This window comes from Vicugna pacos, chromosome 2 (genome assembly GCF_048564905.1).
Source record: "Vicugna pacos chromosome 2, VicPac4, whole genome shotgun sequence".
NCBI classification, from domain to species: Eukaryota; Metazoa; Chordata; class Mammalia; order Artiodactyla; family Camelidae; genus Vicugna; species Vicugna pacos.
Window position 1 is genome coordinate 80,992,138 of NC_132988.1, and position 19,445 is coordinate 81,011,582.

The 19,445-nt window shown below is 35.3% G+C and overlaps 1 protein-coding gene across 2 annotated transcripts in view; it reads right to left on the reverse strand.

Annotated features, from left to right (window-relative positions):
• The window catches only part of HSD17B11 (hydroxysteroid 17-beta dehydrogenase 11), a 33,990-nt gene extending 15,553 nt beyond the window's left edge, over nt 1–18,437 (reverse strand). For both annotated transcript variants that reach the window (XM_072943094.1, XM_031688412.2), the window contains exons 1-5: nt 18,077–18,437; nt 11,974–12,081; nt 7,752–7,883; nt 5,659–5,765; nt 2,488–2,625 (exon numbers count right to left, since the gene is read on the reverse strand). In XM_072943094.1, the coding sequence (XP_072799195.1) occupies nt 2,488–2,625; nt 5,659–5,765; nt 7,752–7,883; nt 11,974–12,081; nt 18,077–18,286 (695 nt within the window). In that variant the 5' untranslated portion in view covers nt 18,287–18,437. The remainder of the gene's footprint in view (nt 1–2,487; nt 2,626–5,658; nt 5,766–7,751; nt 7,884–11,973; nt 12,082–18,076) is intronic.
• Nucleotides 18,438–19,445: the final 1,008 nt, after the last annotated feature.

The following is a 19,445-nucleotide window of genomic DNA, read 5'->3' on the forward strand; positions in this document are numbered from 1 at the left end:
AAAGAAGACATACAAATGGTCAATAGGCACATGAAAAAATGCTCAATATCACTAATTATCAGAGAAATGCAAATCCAAACTACAATGAGGTATCACTTCACACCAGTTAGAATGGCTGTCACTCAAAAATCCACAAATGACAAATGCTGGAGAGGCTGTGGAGAAAGGGGAACCCTCCTACACTGCTGGTGTGAATGCAGTTTGGTGCAGCCACTGTGGAAAACAGTATGCAGATTTCTCAAAAGACTAGGGATAGACTTACCATATGACCCAGTTATCCCGCTCCTGGGCATATATCCAGAAGGAGCCCAACTTCAAAAAGACACCTGCATCCCAGTGTTCATAGCAGCACTATTTACAATAGCCAAGACATGGAAACAGCCTAAATGTCCATCAACAGATGACTGGATAAAGAGGTGATGGTATATTTATACAATGAAATACTATTCAGCCATAAAAACCAACAACATAACGCCATTTGCAGCAACATGGATGTCCCTGGAGAATGTCATTCTAAGTGAAGTCAGCCAGAAAGAGAAAGAAAAATACCATATGAGATCGCTCATATGTGTAATTAAAAAAAAAAAGAACACAAATGCAAAAGAGAAACAGACTCATAGACATAGAATACAAACTTGTGGTTGCCATGGGGGAGGTGGGTGGGAAGGGACAGACTAGGATTTGAAATCTGTAGATATTGACAGGCATACGTAGAATAGATAAACAAGATTATACTGTATAGCACAGGGAAATATATACAAGATCTTGTGGTAGCTCACAGTGAAAAAAAATGTGACAATGATATATGTATGTTCATGTATAACTGAAAAATAGTGCTCTACCCTGGAATTTGACACAAAATTGTAAAATGACTAACTCAATAAAAAATGTTTAAAAATAAATAATAATAAAAAGAAAATTACAGATTTTATTTTGTCCAAAACGTTAACTGGAGTAAGAGTTTTCTGTTCTAACTAGAACTAAGTTTCCAGATTAAAACCAACTTCACCTTTGGCACGTACTCCAGTATTACCTTATCTTCAGAGAGGTTCACATGGCAGGACAAGCCCCAGACCCTTCCTTAGCCAGGTTATATTCCTGTGATTACGCTACAATCAGGCCATTTCTATTTACCCCCTTCCCCACAGCAATCGTCCCAGTAATTTTTAAAATTGTACTAGTAGAGCTTTGCCAGGAGAGGGCCCCCTTGCCCCCATGAAGGTAAACTTTGTGTCACCTACTCCTGGGGACAAGGGTAAAAAAATCAACAATAATTAAAAATATATATACTGTCTGTTTTTAACTATTGAAAGACAGTCTGAGTGAAAAACTTGACTCAAATATATTAGTGTCTTATATTGGCAGATTTTATCCTTGGGGATTGTACTCACCTCTTCCTTTGACACTACTTTTCAGTTCTAGTCAACTGTTTCAAAAATTAATGAATTCTTATTGAGATATAATTGGCATATCATATTATATAAGTTTAAGTTATACAACCTGCTGATTTGATACATTTATACATTGCAGTATGATTGCCACCTTAGCGTCAGCTAATGCAGGTTACACAATTATCATTTCTGTTTTGTGCTGGAAAAGGTTAAAATTTAGCTTCTTAGCAATTTTGAAGTTTCTAATGCAGTACTGTTGTCTATAATCATAATGCTGAAGGAAGCAAGCAGTTTACTCACTGGGTCCGGAGTCCCATGTATAATATATGCCAGTTATATGAAACTTAGGCACTTAATCTGTACAAGAGATGTCTAAAGGAATATTCATCAAAATGGTAAGAGCAGTTTCCACTGAATAGACGATTTTAAGGAAATTTTAAAAGAAACTTTATTTGTATTTGTCTGTTGGAATCTTTTTTTAAGTATGCATCATGTTTATAAAGATGTTAAAGCTATTCCCTATGAGAGGAAACATTAAAAATTAACCTCAGAGCTAATCCTTTCTAATTTTATTTTTTAACTAAGGAAAGACTATATAGTCTGGTACATGTTTTGGAGGATAATCTTTAGATTACCAAAGGAGAGTGTTTTTACGTTGTGGTCCTGGGTCACCTCTATCAGAATTACCTATGATGCTTGTTAAACATACAGAATTCTAGGCTCCTTTCCCACCCCTACTGCATCCCAACCAAACCGAATAAATCACCGTCGCTAGGGGTGGGACACCTACATGGTTCCCAAGCACTCCTGGTGAAATGTATGTATACTTAAGTCTGAGAACCACCATTTAAGGGGAGAGAAAGGGAAGGATTAGCAACTTCACCAGTGTCATTCGTATCTATATTTAGATATAGTCCCTCCTTCTCTCTTTGTTTCTACCTATTTTCCCACAATCTATATAGAAGCTGAAACTAAATGAGCTAAAGGCCTCGAATATCAGGTGTTTTAAGAATTAAAATATTTAGGAAAATCCACAGAATGGTTGACAAGCATAGCAATCACCAATCCTTTTGTCTCCATTTCTGTCTCAGCTTACCTGGTTCTTGGGTTTTTGATGAAGCCAGTGTTTATGAAATTAGGGCAGAGACATGTTGTTTTGATTCCGGTTCTTTCTAAGGCAGCCAGTTCTTCAGTCAAAGCTTTATGAAATCCAACAGCAGCAAACTTGCTTGAACTGAAAATAAACAGAGTTCACAAAATAATTCAAGAAAGCTGCTGCATCTGTTAAATTCAGATTTCTGTTTTCCTCAATTAAGTGCCAAGCAGCATGGCAAGATCTGAATCTCAGGACCTGGCCCAGACCTACTGAATCAGAATCTGCATTCTAGATGATCCTCAGGTAAATGTATAGTAAACGCTAGTGAACTCTAAGAAGCACTAGCATAGAACATTATCGCCGCCCAGCATCATTTGTCAGAGTGAGAACTGAGTAGGTTTAAATGTTTGGTTAGGGAAATTGATAGGGTATTTTTGTTGTTGTTGTTTCCATAAAATTTAATGTTGCTATAGGCTGCTCATTATTTACTATAATATGTTCACGGAATTCATTAGGAAACTCCTAGATAAGTCCTGTTCTTCCTTTAAGTCTCAGCTTGACTTCCTCAGAGAGGCCTTTCCTGACCCGTAGTCTAAATTATTTCTCCATTATGCAGCAAGCTTCAGTTTTCCATGATAGCACATCTTGGGTTTGTAATTAAATATTCATTCGGGTGAATTTTTTTTTAATGTCTGTCCCCTACCTTTAGTATAACAATCTCCATATAGATTTTGGTTCCCAATGAATCCCCAGGGCCTGGCACAGTGCTTGGCCTACAATAGGTGCTCAATAAATACGTGTCAAATGAATGAATCAAAATGCAAAGAAATTCTTATTGTCACAGAGCCTTCATTTGGAAAAAGAAGTGAAATTAATCATATTCTAAGTAGACATTACTTTTCCAGCTGAGTTTTTAAAGAAAACAGCATTATTGAGATATTAATTCATATACCATATAATTCACCCATTTAGGTGTACAACTCAATGGTTCTTGTAATATTACATTACTAATTTTTAAATTATGCAAAAATATTTATAATAAAAAATTTGCCATTTTAACCATTTTAAGTGTATAATTCAGTGGCATTAATTACCAGATAGATTGTTTTTCTATAAATCTGTACAGATTTGCAATTATACAAAGTAGCTGTAAAATCTTGCCAATTAAACTGTGCTTTGGAAAACAGAAAGCTGTGGAATGTTCTCTCTCACCTTTTTTTTTTTAAAGCTTAGATATATATTGAAGGCTTATGAGAAAGATTGCTAGATTCAATTACATAAAATGTAAATCTTCTGTACATTGAAAAACAACACAAACAAAAATAATCATATCTAAAATTGATCACTGTATGCCAAACACTGTCCTCAGTTATCAGATGCATTATTTAATTTAATTCTCACAACAACTCTGTGAAATAGATACTATCATGATCTCCATTACTGAAAAGGAAACTTAGGCAGAGCAGGGTTATAGGACTTGCCCAAAGACACAAAAGAAAGTGGAATCAGGCTTTTAATGTGGGCAACAAACCAGACCTTTATATGATATACTCTAAACTTTATTAGCTCCCAACCAAGTTAAGAGGCAAATGACAAATAAGTAAAGCACTTGTAGTGTATAAGACAAAGATAAGAGTGAATACATGACAACTCTTATAAATAAATAAGACAATAATCTAGTGGATAAATACCTAAGGACATTAGCAGAAAATTCACAAAATAAAAATACCAATAGATATATGCACATAAAAGGTTTTATTTATTTCAGGAGTAATTAAAATAAATACAAATTTTAAAAAGATAAATTTTTTGCCTAGCAGTAATGGTAAGGATATGAGGAAATTTTTTATTTGTATGAGTTGATTTTCAATGTACAGAATATTTTCATTTTATATAACTGAATTGGCAATCTTATTGAGCCATCAAAATATATCTAAGCTTAAAAAAAAGTGACAGAACTTTCCACAGAACTTCCTATTTTCCAAAGGACAAGTAAACTGGTAGCATTTTCTGGAAGGTAATTTGGCAAAAGGCAACGAATTCATTAAAAATATGCCATGCTTTTAGATTCGGTAATTTCTCTTTTAAGTATTTACGTCAAGGAAATAATTAGTCACGTTTCTAAAGATTTATACTCAGGGATAGACCCTGGAGTATACAGCTCATGAAGGCAGGAAAGTTGGAAACAATTTTAAGTGTCTGAAAGGGGACAGCTGCTGTTTTTGCCCAACAGCATTCATACTCCCTCATTCTGGTAACATCACTCTGATTTTGCTCAGTTATACCCCAGCTCCCCATCCCTATATGGTGGTTGGATCCAAGTTGGCCTCGTTAGAGTGAGCTCTAGAACTAGAACATTTGAAGGCATGGCTCTTCCCCCATCTGCTGGACCTGGAGTTGAAAGGATATTGTTCCAGACCACTACTATGGCTAGAGCCCATCTTGCCAGCAGAGAAGAATCTGCCTAAGACTTTCTCTTTTGGTCTGTGGAAGTTTAAGTTTTGTGTTCCTTGCAACTAAAAGAGTCTTGACAAATAAATTATCTAACAATAATGCATAAATTGAATAAAGAGTGGCAGATATATACAATGGCATACCACGCAGGAATTGAAAATGATGTTCACATACATATTTATTAACATGCAAAATGTTTATTTTAAATTAAAAAAAAGCATGATTATGTATGCAGATTTTTCTCAATGCATGATTTTATAGCTGCATTTAAAATGTCTTTAAAAACTGTAACAAGTGCTTATCATAGTTATTTCATTGTTGGGATGTTTTTAATGTTTAGAATCTTAGATTATACTCTCTTTACATTGTTTTATTTCTACAAAATTACTTTATTAAAATTATTAATATTAACTTTTGTTCATGGTACAAAAATATTGTTCTTGTTTTATAATTCCTTGCTGTTAAAAGGGATGAGAAATGCTTTAAGCACTTGGCTTCTTACTGGATAATTTCCCTGTAGCCATCTCTAGAATTGTTAACCCAGGAGGAGATTAATGATTGATAGTGCTGTTGTACAAGAGATTTTGTGCAATTCTTTCTGTTTACTTCAGCATCTTCAAGTCTAATATTGTTAAAGAGTAGTCCTCATTAGACAGGATAAGAAATCACACACAAGTTAAGCATAGTAACCAATGAAGGAAACACATGTTCACATACCAATAAGCCAATAAAAAGGGGACCCCAGTATGCCCAGCTGCTGAAGCCACAGTGACAATATGGCCATGATTATTCTTCATCATCTCTGGAAGAAATGCCTTTGTAGTCTAGAAATAGTTATTATTAAAAGAGAAAAAAATTGTTACTTCTGATTTGCAAATCCATTGGTAATATTTCAAAACAAAGGTATATTTTGTTGACATTGTTCTTGGCATAAATGAAGAAACCTAGATTAATTGCGATATTGTTCTTGGCATAAATGAAAAAACCTAGATTAACTGCCAAATGTAGCAACATAAGGCAAATGCATAGGATGCTCAGATTAGAAAAACTAAGTGAAACAATGAACCCCCAAAACTTTGAGAATCCATCTCATTTAAACTGTTAACTTCTTATGTCCCCAGTTCTCCCACTTTTTGTTACTGATGACTTCTACCATTTCATATACTGAATAGGGATAATATCTAGAGTTGTCAAAAATTTTTACATTCAATGTGAAATTATTAGAAAAGAGTTTAGTTATATCATCAAAATACTGAGTGATAACAATCTTCCAGTAGTTACTGAATGAGTCATACAAAAAATATTTATTGAGCACCTACTCTATGCTGGGGATTCAGAAAAAAAAAAAACCCTATGTTTTAAGAGAGGCAGAAAGAGGCACCCTTATAAGTCATAAAAATATAAAAATGATGTTAATAACTTGGGAATATTAACATAAAATAATACTGCATTCCCACCAACTCCAATATTCCTTTTTTTTAAATTGAGGTATAGTTGATTTACAATATTGTGTTAGTTTCAAGTGTACAGCAAGGTAAGTCAGTTTTATATATGTGTATTGTGTATATATATATACACAATACACATATATTCAGATTATTTTCTACTATAGATTATTACAATGTATTGAATATAATTCCCTGTGCTATATGGTAAATCCTTGTTGCTTATCTATTCCATATACAGTAGTTTGTATGTTAATCCCATATTCCTAATTTGTCAGTCCTACCCCTCTTTGTTTTCTATGTCTGTGAGTCTGTGAGTCTGTTTCTGTTTCGTATTTGTATTAGTTTTTAGATTCCACATATAAGTGATATCATATATTTGCCTTTCTTTGTCTGACTTACTTCACTAAGTAATATTCTCTCTGTCCATTCACGTCGCTGCAAATAGCAATATTTCATTCTTTTTCATGGATAATTAATATTTTATCAGACATATGACATATATATAATATATACATATTATATATATATTTATTTATATTTATATGTACACACACACATACCATATCTTCTTAAGCCAGTCATCTGTTGATGGACACTTGGGTTGTTACCATGTCTTGGCTATTGTAATAGTGCTGCTATGAACAACTGGGTGCATATATCTTTTCAAATTAAAGTTTTCATTTTTTCCAGATACATACTCAGTTGTGGGACTCCTGGGTCCTATGGTAGTTCTATTTTTAGTTTTTTAAGGAACTTCTATACCGTTTCCAATAGTGGTTGCGCCAGTTTACATTCTGAGGTCACACATCCCAAACTTATATTCAAGAAAACTTTGAGGTACTCTTATGAACTGGCTATTTGGCCAATATTTAGACTCTCTTTTTCTCATTCTCCCTCTCTTTATATATTATTTAAGACCATGAATGGTGAGTTGTAATAAAGTTTGCGATTTGGGGACCAGGAAATAACATGAGGACTGAGTCTCATGAGAATCTGAGAGAATCTGGGTTCACTTTTTATAGAATCACAGAAGATGACTCAGATGATCTCTTATCCCTTCTTTCATCTCTAAACAGGATCACACAGAAGTGTGAGATCTAGCTTAGAATTAAAATAACACCTCAAGTCTATTCTTATTATTATTAATTAATATTATTAGTATTTTTTGAGGGAGGAGAAGACTGATTGACAGGATTTGGGTATAATATGAAAAACAATTTCTTTGTACAATGTTATCCCGGGTACCTGGAGAAAACTTTAGTATTGATTTGATACATCCTAATGTCTGCTTAAAGCTCCACTTTAAACTTAATCTTTGGGTTATACAAAACGGAATAGTTTTGTAAAAGAAATCATACTTACCCAGAAATGTGCAAGTACATTAACTTCAAAAGTCTTTTCAATCTGAGGGTCTTGTGTGGCAAACAAATCTGATGTGTAGACTACACCAGCATTATTTACTAAAATACTAACATCTCCAATTTCAGCCTTCACCTTTAAAAATAAAATGAGAAAAATATTTTCAGCATTAAGAGGTCTAAAAGTAGGTTTGCATGCAGTGACTATTAAGGAAGTATGATTTTTCTATTAGATATGGAAGAAAAGTAGTTTTGTAACCTATGTGCCAAATGGAAAAAAATTTTTAATTTTAAGAAAATTTCAAAATAGCCCTGCCTGTAGTTCTACTGGCAGAAATTTTATTTTGCAATTTAGTATCTAGACTTTGCTCTCTCTAATGATTAGAGCCCAAGAGGCATTTGTCTAACAAAAACATAGCCAGTGACAGATAAGCAGCATTTATTTTTTGAATACTACTTCAAAAGGTAAGCAAAGAAAAAAAAAGTTAAATTAATAAGCAAATGCAGGGACTGTTATATGGGAACCGTGTAAAACCGATTATACTATTAAGCTTCCACTTCTTTATTTCTTTATTTTTGTGTTCACTTCATCTATTGCTCACCAACCTTTCTTCACCAGATGACAAACAGGCTTAGGGGCTAGCAATGCAAGGGTATCTTCTTCCATATTTTTATAGCTCTTTGCATAACTAAGCTTCCTGGTGGAAGGACCCTAGAGTTACAGTGCATTTTGTTACATATTGTGTTCCAAATAAAAGCTAGCTCCTATTAATAGAGTTATCATTGTTTAGATAGTGCTGTGGTGTGTTGGGGGATTGAGGGGGAGGTGGTATATAGCCCATTAAAGCCTTTCACTATGCTATGCATTTTACATGATTTCATGATTTATCTCACTTAATTCTCACTATTCGATGAAGTATTAATTCTTATATGCTCATTTTAAAGGTCTGAAACATGAGACATAGAAGGGCTGTTTCTTGCCCAAGGTTATATGGGTATAAAAGGTCACATGGAGCTAGGACTCTCCCAGATCCTCTGACCTCAGGGCAAGACAAGCCATCTCAGACAGGAAGGAAGCCTGGGTGAAGGCCCATCAACACCTCAGGAGGCCATCAGTGTGTCACTGCTGAAGGCTTGTCAGCCAGAATTGAATTTCATCAGGTTATTCTTAAATTACTAAAGAACCAAGCTGAATTATTTGGCCCTTGATGAACAGAACACTGTTTGTACCTATATCCACATCTCCAGCACATTATGAAAACTGTTGTTCAGAATAATGTCCCTAAGTTATTGAGAAAAACAGGACATTTCATGTGGTTGAATTGATGAAGCTGCCATAATGACTCCAAATTAATGTGACTCAGAAGATAAATTACTGTTTTATATTGCCAAAGGAACCTGACCATCCTTGAGCTCTCCATCATGACCTATTGTCTCCCAGGGTTTGCACATTTCTTAGTAATGGAAGCAAGCTGAGAGTTTAATTGTTTAGGTGGCATAAAATTGTCCTGATGCCAAAATAGCTACATCAAAATAGCTATGTCAAAATAGCTGATGATCACATGTCCCTTGTGTATACTCTGTTTAAGCATATAGTTTATCTTAGGATGATTTCAGCAAAAAAAAATTATAGTTAAAACACATGGAATAGGTTCAAATAATAAAACTATCTTTTCAGGAAAAGCCTATTCCCAGATGAGTCTGGAAACAAATGTTTTCTATTTAGGTAACTAAAGATGTTGGGTTAGTAAATCCTTTTAACAAAGACCAATTACAAAATTATATAGATAACATTGGTGATTCTACTTTACTACTAGTAACTAATTGTTTTTTTTTTATAAAATAGATGAACAACAAGGTCCCACTGTAGAGCACAGGGAACCACACTCAATACCCTGTAATGGCCTGTAATAAAAATATATGAAAAGGAATATACATATATAGAAAATTAATAAATTAATTCTTTAAAAATCACGCTAAAAGGACTTTTGAAAGAAAACTGATAACCAGTTGTTTGATGACACACAGACAAAAATAACACATATGTATTGTTTGTCATGACATGGCTCCATTCAAGGTACTACATAAAGAAGCATTTCATGAAATCAAGTGTTTCTAAAGCCTAAATTGCCTGAGAAATTAACTCAAATCAGGTAATCTGCATATAGATAGTCATGGCCCCTAGGTATTATGGTAGTTGACTTTCAATTATGTTTTAAAAAATTGAACTATTTTTTCATCTCAGAGAGCAATAATTTTTCCTTATTTCTTAGGGTCAAAGAATTTGTGAATATATTCATCATCAATTACAATCATTTAAAAATATATAGGCCCTTCAATCAATTAAAATTGGTACTATGGTCTTAAACTCATTTTTATTTTAAGATGAAGTAGATTTGGCTACAAATGTTACCTGATAATTTGTTATTTCCAAATAAAACTAGCTTGAAAATATATTACAGGCATTTCAGCACTGCCATTGAGGTATATGTTGAGATATTAATGCCTCTTCATAAATATTTTTGTGCTTAAATATTATAAAAGGTTGTGGTTAAGCTACTGTAGGCGTAAATCACTGACCATTTATTTATCCAGTCTTCTTTTCTCAAAGGAGTAATGACCCTGCATGTGGGCATCTTTTACAACTCTTACATTAAGCTCTTCCATGAGTTGGATGCAATAAATTTGTTCAAAACTCATCTAAGGTATTACTATCCTCATAAAAACATTTCTTTACGAGTCCCAAATTACAGGTGCCTTTCTCTACCCCTACTCTGAAGCTGCCTGATGTCTTAAGTCTTAAATGTATACAGAAATTCAGTGCCAAAATAAATTAATCTACAGTCAAATAACAAGTCAGTGAGCAACATGGCAAAGTTAGACAAAAGTTGCTTTGCAATAGACATAGCCTCTTCCAATGCTGCAAAATTGCATATATATATATAAAATACATATACATATATATAAAATACAAAAATTGAATTTAGCGTAAATTAGTTTATACATTTAACATATATTCTCGGGTACAGAGATCACAGGGATAGAAAATACAGACCCACATAAAATGTTATCTTCACATTGTGTGTGTGTGTGTGTGTGAATAACTAATTCCTACAGAGGGGCTACTAAGTGCCAGATACTGTTCTAAGAACTTTATGTCATTAATTCACTTAATCCTCATAACAATCCTATGAAGTAGGTACTGCTGTGATCCCCACTTTATAATTGAGAAAAGTTAGGCACAGGGAGGGTAAGTAAGTTACCCAAGGTGACATAGCTACTACCAACTAGAACAGCTCTCATCTCTATGAAGGAGAATCATTATTGATGTAAGTAAAATAGTTATTGTTAAATGTAGATATTTCTCACCTAAAGGACTTGCTCTTACTGTACCCTTTCCAGGAAAGCCATTACCCACCACTGGCCTGGGTAATTTCTACTTACTCTTTTGACTTAGCTCAGGCTTTGCTGATAATAAAGAGGCATCAGTTTGAAAAAAAAATTACAATGTAAAAACAGAAGTTAAAAATGCCCCCAAATCTAAAATTCTCAAACAATGAGATTCTCAAGTCTGGTTGAACTGGAATCTTTATAATCTACTGAATCGGAATATCCAGGGGTGATGTCCAGGAATGTGAATTTTAAAAGAATTTGCCCAGGCCCTAATGACCTTTCTACTCTTACAGTATTTAGTTTACAAGGATGAGTATGAATACATTTAGGGTGAAACCCCATTACCTGAAGCACATCTCAGTTGTATACAGAAGATGCAAATAATGCTTTCTAGAAATAGATCTATATATGATCAAACCCTGATAAATAGGTTTATCCTAAGCACCTAACCCAGTTCTTTGCTGGGCTTCAGAAGACCCTGTCAGTGATTCTGTAGGTCATCTAAGGATTCACCTGCATCAGAATTAGATGGGCGAGGTGTGGGTGCATAGGGTACTAAACATGCAGATTCCTGAGTCCAGCCCTTGATCTACTGAAAGAAAACTTCTAGGGTGCCTATTTTTTTTAAAACAAGTTCCCTGGAAGATTCCAGAACACACTAAAGTCTGGGAACCTCAGTTCTAGGTTCTAGTTCTGGGTCTGCCACTAGCTAGCTGCACAACCTTGGGTGAACCACAAACCTACTGTTACTTTGCCTACATAATAATGGGGTCATCGCCAAAATCCCTCCCATCTCTGACATGATACGATTTGAACCAAATATAAAATTTCACCTTCTTTGCAGAGCTGTAAATTTCTTCTCGGTTACTGCAGTCGACCGCAGAGGAATGAACCTTTGCACCTAGTCTCTTGCATTCAGCAGCTGTTTCCTCAAGTCCATGCTAGAAAAAGCAACAAAGGGTAAGGGAAACAAAATGAATGACATGAGCATATTATATCAATAGCCAAAAACATTTATGAGTAGTCAGATTCTTTGGATTAGGATTGGACAAGAATTTAACTGACACATATTTTTGACAGGGACATAGGTAAACTTTACTCTCAATACTTTAAACTAGCTTCTCTTACTTGGAACTGAATTTAAAGCAAGCTTTTTTAAAGAAGACAAAAATCTTCAAATACTGGGTTTGTATTCATGAATTTTACATACTCTATGAATCTATGTATGTGTATGTATTGCTCCATATCAGGCTTTTAAAAAATGATATTAAGCTTTTTTTCTATGTCATTAAAAACTATTCATGGGTATCAATTTTCTGGCTGCAAAATATATAAATAAAGAGTTAACCACAGTTCATTCATTCATTCATTAACTCATTCCTCCAACATTTTAATGTGTCGGTCATAGTCACAGTGCTTAGAAGAAACTTGTGGACACAAATTTGAATGAGAAAGAGTCCTGACATCAGCAAGCTCACAGTGTCGTACAAAGAAACACAAATTACATCTAACATTTAGGTAGGACCATATGAAATCGTCACTGCTTTGGAATAAAGAGCTGAAAACTGGCCATTTCATATGATTCAAAGCAATATATTGTGGTAAGTATAATAATAGTACTAGACAGAGAGCGTTACGGGACCATGGAGGAGGGGCGTGCAATACATTTCTAGAAGAAGCCCCTGAGCTGGGCTTCAAGAGTGAGGAGAACTGCCAGGTAAATCAGGGGAAAGGGCATGCCAGGCAGTGTAAACAAAGGGAGGAACAGGAGAAAAGTCTTGTGGGGAAGCACTGGCTGACTAATGTTGCTGAGTCACAAAGTCCAAGGCCAACAGGTGTCCAGATTAAAGGGATCATACGTCATACTGTTTTATTCAAAAGTTAGTGTAGAGGCACTGAGTAAATAAGTGGATCAAATTTGTGTATTATATTGACTATTCTTTCTAACATATGGAGGACAGATTTTAGAGGTCAATATTGCAGGAAGAGAGAAAAATTTGCAGCCAGTTACAATGATCAGCAAGAGATGATACAAGCTTGAATTGTGGCACCAGCAGAAAGAATGAAGTGAAGAGAATAATCTTTAAAATAAATCTTCAGGAGGCAAAATCATCAGGATTTGGTGATTGGATGAGGAAGGTGGGAAGGAACCAAGGTTGATGTCCTTGTTTTTCCGTTTTAGTAATTGTCAGCACGTCAGCTGGAGATCACAAGGAGAGAGCAGATTTGAGACGAGGAATGATGAACTCAACTGGGGGCATTACTTTAGAGTCACCTTAAGTTCAGGTTCAGACCATCGGGTTCTGTTTTTGTTTGTTTCCATTTCTGCTTGTTTGTTGGCTTGCTTTTGACCAATTTTTAGCTCTTTTGTTTTAAAAAATGTCTCAAAAGATACCTTGGATTGAGGTTGTCTGTTAACTCTGTATGTCAAGAAAGTACTGTCAGCTAATGCATGAGTGGACAGACTTACTAGACTGACTTGCAGTAAATATAGTAAGAGAATTAACCACATTTTTCCACAGGGAGAATGATAAAACAGAACACAAGTGTGCAAATTTGCTAGTAAACAGCAATTACTTTTGCAGCGAAACCAAATTTGGACAGCTGTGGAAAGAATTAGCAGTTTGTGTAGTAATTTATTGTGGCAGTAAAAGGAAACGGTGTTTTCCCTTTACGGAAATCTGTCACACAAACTGTAGTATACTCTGATGGGGAGCCGTTATTCCCCAAGGGACATCAAGACATCTCAGGTAGACCTTATGTTGCCCTTCAGAACCTAATCGGCAGCTTTTAACACTTTGATTTAAAAGTATATTTGGACCAACGATGTGAATGGAATGCATCTGAATAAAAATTATGATTAATCATTTTTTGAACTGCAGAGGTCCATAAAAATATAATAAAAGTTTATTTTATTAATGTGTTATATACATATGGTGGAACATTATTCAGCCTTCAAAAGAAATAAAATTCTGATGCATGCTACAACATGGTCGAACCTTGAGGATATTAAGCTAAATGAAATAAACCAGACACAAAAGGCCAAATATTGTATAACTCCAGTTGTATGAGATACCTAGACTAGTCAAATTCACAAAGACAGAAAGTTAGTATGGTGACTGCCAGGGGCTAGGGGAGAAAGAGGAGGGGAGAATTTGTTTAATGGGTACAGGGTTTCAATTTGGGATGATGAAAAAGTTCTGGAGATGGATAGATGCACACTGCATAACACTATAAATGTTCTTAGAGGCAGTGAACTTAAAATTGGTTAAAATGGAAAATTTTATATTTTATATATATTACCACAATAAAAAAAGTATAAAAGGCATATTGTATTGATTTTGGGGGTCTTACCTTTATGAAAATCAGTCCTTATTTGGAACAAATTTTATGATAAAAATCCATTTACCATTGATTTCATTTTCAGAGATTTGCTTATTACTGGTTGGCTTTCCCTAATTGTCAATGTGCAGAGCATGTAGAGGCAAAGATGTCCTTCCTTTACATTTGCAGCCTCACTTTTGCTGTATTTCCTTGGTTTTCCCAATTAGGGTCTTTCCACCCTGCTGAACTATGCAACAAATTTAAGCTCTAAATTCCTCCAGGAAAATTTTTAGACAGTTTCCATAATCATTTGGTAAGAAAAAAAAAAAAAGAAGCAGACCCACAGGAGAGAATGAATTCCTCCCTAAACATTTTTCTCAGCACAGTGGAACTGCTCATCATTTTTCATAATCCCCCTTGGTAACTTTTTTTCTCATGTGTTGGATTCAGTTCTCAAATTTTAATCTTGGGCTCTTCTTTAGTCTTTACTTATCACTCTTTGTCCTCTATCCCCACAACTAAAACCTCTTGCCTATTACCTACATTACTAAACATAAATGTTTTCCTGATTCCTTTTATTAATATTTTTGAAATCATCTTTAATTCACTTTTTCATTCAATAAGCAATCTTTGAGTTTATACTATATGCTTACCACTTACTGTAAATTTATCTTTCCAAACTTATCTAACCAGGTATGAGGGTGTGAATAGTCAAGAAATAGGGGATTATCTGCATAAAACAGAGTGATTAATTCATAGCATCAGTCTCAGCAGGGAAAGAAGCTGAAGCCGCCCCCAACCACTGTCCAAATTCAAGTTCCTTTCTTGTAGACTTCATGATGAATATGAAGATGTCTGTCCCTGACATCCTGAGATCAATATATTAGGACACTGTTATCCTTGCTGCTTGTGTTAATCCTTGACATTGTCCCTGGGAACAATTTGTCTTTGTACCCTGGGTGAAAAGAATTTGATCTGGTCCTTCCCTGACCTTCCAACTTGATCCTACAACAGTCTTAAAAAACTCTCCTTCACTTTCTTACTCATTCTCCACAAATCCAGCCCCAAAGTTTAACCTCTCTAGGTTCTGCTGCCTGAACTGCTTGAAATTTCCACCCTACTCTCCTTCCCCAGTCAGGTTTAGTGGTGAACAAACTTTCATAATTTTAAAATCTGTAAATCCAAGAAAAGTAAAAGGGGGTGAATGTACTGAAATAGGACTGCTAATCTATCTTGTATTTAGTCAAATAAGGACATTAAGAACTAACACAGCAACTATCATTTACTATCACTGTAATTTCATTAAAAAAAATATATATATATAAAGCCCACCAAAAAGTAGGAAGGGCATAATCTCAAAATAAAAGATTAATTACTTAATTTAAATGAATTTAACATAATAGACTCACAAAACTCATTATGCTATCCATAATTTTCTGACCACTTCTGTTACCTGGTCTGACAAGTCCAAGTCATCTCTTAACTGGATTATCACAATAGTCTCCTATATGCTTTCTCTGCAACTCTTCAGCCACAGGAACCTCTCCAATGGAAACTGGCTCCAAACCCTCCACTGGCTCCCTCAGTAAAAGGCAAAGCACAAACATCCTACAGGAACCTGTATGATTTGGAGCTGCTGTTCCTTAAGTCTCTAGTCCAGAGCCATCCCACAGAAATATAATGTGAGCCATGTACTTAATTTTAATTTTTCTAGTAACCACATTTAAAATTTTTTAGTATATTTTATTTAATATATCCAAAATATTATTATTTGAAATATTTATAATTATGAAATATTATCATATCAATATGTAATCCATATAAAAGTTATTAATAAGATATTCTACACTCTTTTTTTCATACTAAGTCTTTGAAATCCTATGAGCATTTATACCTATAGCAGATCTTAATTCAGCTGAGCCACATTTCAATTGCTCAACAACCACAAGTGGCTGGTGGCTACTCCCTACTATTGCACAAAGCGATAGCAGCACGGTTCTAGACCTTTTACATCTCTCCGTTCTGTGCCAGGCTTTACCTTTGCAGATCCCTCTGTGTAGAGGTATGCCAGGGACTCACCGTTCCCTTGGATCTTGATCCAACTGCCTCTATCTCAGTGAAACCTTCTGTATAAGATCAATACTCTTATCTCTGCCATCCCTACCATATGGAGTCCCTTTCATGTTTTATTTTTTCCTTATACTTATCACTATCCAGCAATTACACACTTTTATTATACAGCAAGATATTATACATCTTGTTTATTGTCCCCAGCTCATAAAGTTTTCCTCACTGCTATATCTTCAGTTCTATATTAGAACAGTATCTAGCAGATAGTAGGTGCTCAATAAATATTTGTTGGGTAAATGTACTTTACTCCAGATCAGAAAAAATTTTGTACAAACCAGCACCGGGCACTGGGAATCATGAACCTAGATGTGTAATCTAACTCTTATACATCTCTGAATTTTAGCTTAAGCTTCACTTTGTGAAGGAATAATAACACCCTATTGTATTTACTATGTGCCAGACATTGCACTACATGCTTTGTGAGCATTATTTGGTATAATCTTCCCTGCCCTCTAAGGAAAGTACTGTTATTTTATCCATTTTGCAGAAAAGGAACCTAAAAGCTCTAGAAAGCTACCCATGAAGTTGAGTAAGTTAGCCATGGAGTGCAGAGCCCATCTGAGTCTGACCACACCACCATGCCCACCACTCACCACCCTGACCCCATCAGATGAGGCTGGGCCTAGTTTCTACCTTCCATTGTACATGTAATTATTTAATGTCTATTTTCCCTATTAGATTGAAGGCAGGGGACCATATCTTCTATTTGTTACTGTGTTCTAATACCTAGTCAGATACTCAATGAGTATTTGTTGATTTCATCTCAATCACCACCTACTCACCGGTTAGCTATTAAACAATGTCAATCCCCTGAACTCTTGTTTACAGCACTGGATGTTGAGTAATGTGTAAAGGATGGCATTTCAGGCACTCAAGTACCTTCCGGAAACCCCTTTGTCCATCTAATACAGGTCAAATAAAAGGTAAGTGTATATGTCCTATTTTCCTTAAGAGGTAAAACATTGCATTGAAGTTTTTTTCTTTTTCACTTTTTTTAACTAAACGATGATTTCAAAAATTACTCAGGGCAATGACTATGGCATAGTCATGTTGCTTTCTGTTGGGTATCTTTTAAGTGCACTTATCTCAATAATTGCAGGTAGGATTTTTCTGTTAATAGGTGTAAAACTCTTACTCTTTTCATATACTAGTTAAAACTATTACTTTTTTCATATGATTAACATAGAGGGATCAGTGAGATCAGGTGCAGGAGGAGATTACAAATTATTTTCAGGGCCAAAGTGAGGATAAATTAACCACGTCAAATTAATCACGGGCAGTAATTGGGAATCTTACATCCTCTAGGTTTGCTTATCATGTGATCATCAACACATTAATCAAACCACGTTTTCCTCCCATCTGTAAAATGGCAATATTAATTTTTTTCTACCTACTTTACAGAGATGTTATAAGGGGTTGTTGCCAGCAAAATGCAATACAGATTAAAGATATCAGAAAGTAAAATATAGTAGGCACTATTACCTTATTTATATCCCACAGAACCAGTTTGCATTTAAGTTTGGCAAATTTATAGGCAGTCAGTCTTCCAATTCCATGTCCAGCTCCAGTAATCAGGACAATTTCTCCGGTAACTGATTTTCTCTTCTTAGGAATAAAAAGCTTCAGGAGAGACTCTAAGGTGAAGATGAGCAGTAAGGGCAGAAGCAGGAGGCAGTCCAGAAAGAATTTCATCTTTTTTGTTGCTGTGAGCTTTTGGTATAATTTATTTTACCTGTCACTCTTAAATTGTTTCTAGAGGGTTGTTCTCTCAGACACCAGAGAGAATAAAAGCCGACCAGGAAGAGCTCCTTTACAAGAGAAACAACTCTGAAACCGTTCCTTCCGCTGGGCTGGGCTTTGTTAGGTCTTCTGCAATTGGCTCGGACTGCAGTGCTGAGCGACTGCTCGCCAGCTCAGAAATCTGGGAGGGACAAAACCCAGAGGCAAGCAAAGCTTCCTAGTCTCGCAGCCCCGAAGGGGTGCGCAGCCAGAGTCGCCTTTCACTCATTTTCTCCTGTTCTCTTTAGCTGACCTAGGAGGGTTAGACACTGTTTGTTTTGCTAAATTTGATCAATCCCTTTCAAAGTTACAAGGCTAATACAGTGTCTGCAGCCCAGATGCTTCCTTGAAACTTAATGGTTGCCCTTGTCTAGTTAAGGGATGCAAACGTAGTTTCCTGTGTTAATTAGGACCTGGGGAGGAGGACCATTGTTCCGCTCCCGCTCAGCAAGGACGCTCCATCATACTTTAGTTTGAGCTACACAACGATTTCTGAAAGACAGAGGAAATGTTGTCCTTTCAAGGACAGCAATAATCAAGTCCCAGGAAAATTCTGATCATGTTAGAGGAGATTGTTTCCACAAGAAGGAGCAGTGTTTAGGTAACCTATTTCAGTCAATCTATTAGAACTTCTGAAAAAACACCTATTACACTTTAGTAATTGTGTCTTTATCTGGGTTAATAAATCATTGCCTCCAGAATAAATAATAAAGTAGAAAGAAAATCACCTTGCCTAAAGACTACTTATGTAATTTTTGGTTTCATAGCCTATATGTGTAAGTGTTCATAGCCTATGTGTGTGAGTGATTTAAACAAAAATCCTAGATACTGATTGTTGAAAGAAAAGACCCAACTGTGGGCTTATGTGCAGTAAGACCTTAATAAATGTCATTTATATGTATTTTTTTTTCAATTCAGTTCTTGACAGTAATTGAATTAGGGCTTTTTCTGAGACACTACAGTGCTTAGAAAGAGACTTTTGTCATCTGAGTGCTAACTCAAAGTTGGTACTTGCCATCTGCCTTTATAAGGATTGGATCACATTGGTACTTGCCATCTAACTCTGCTTGGA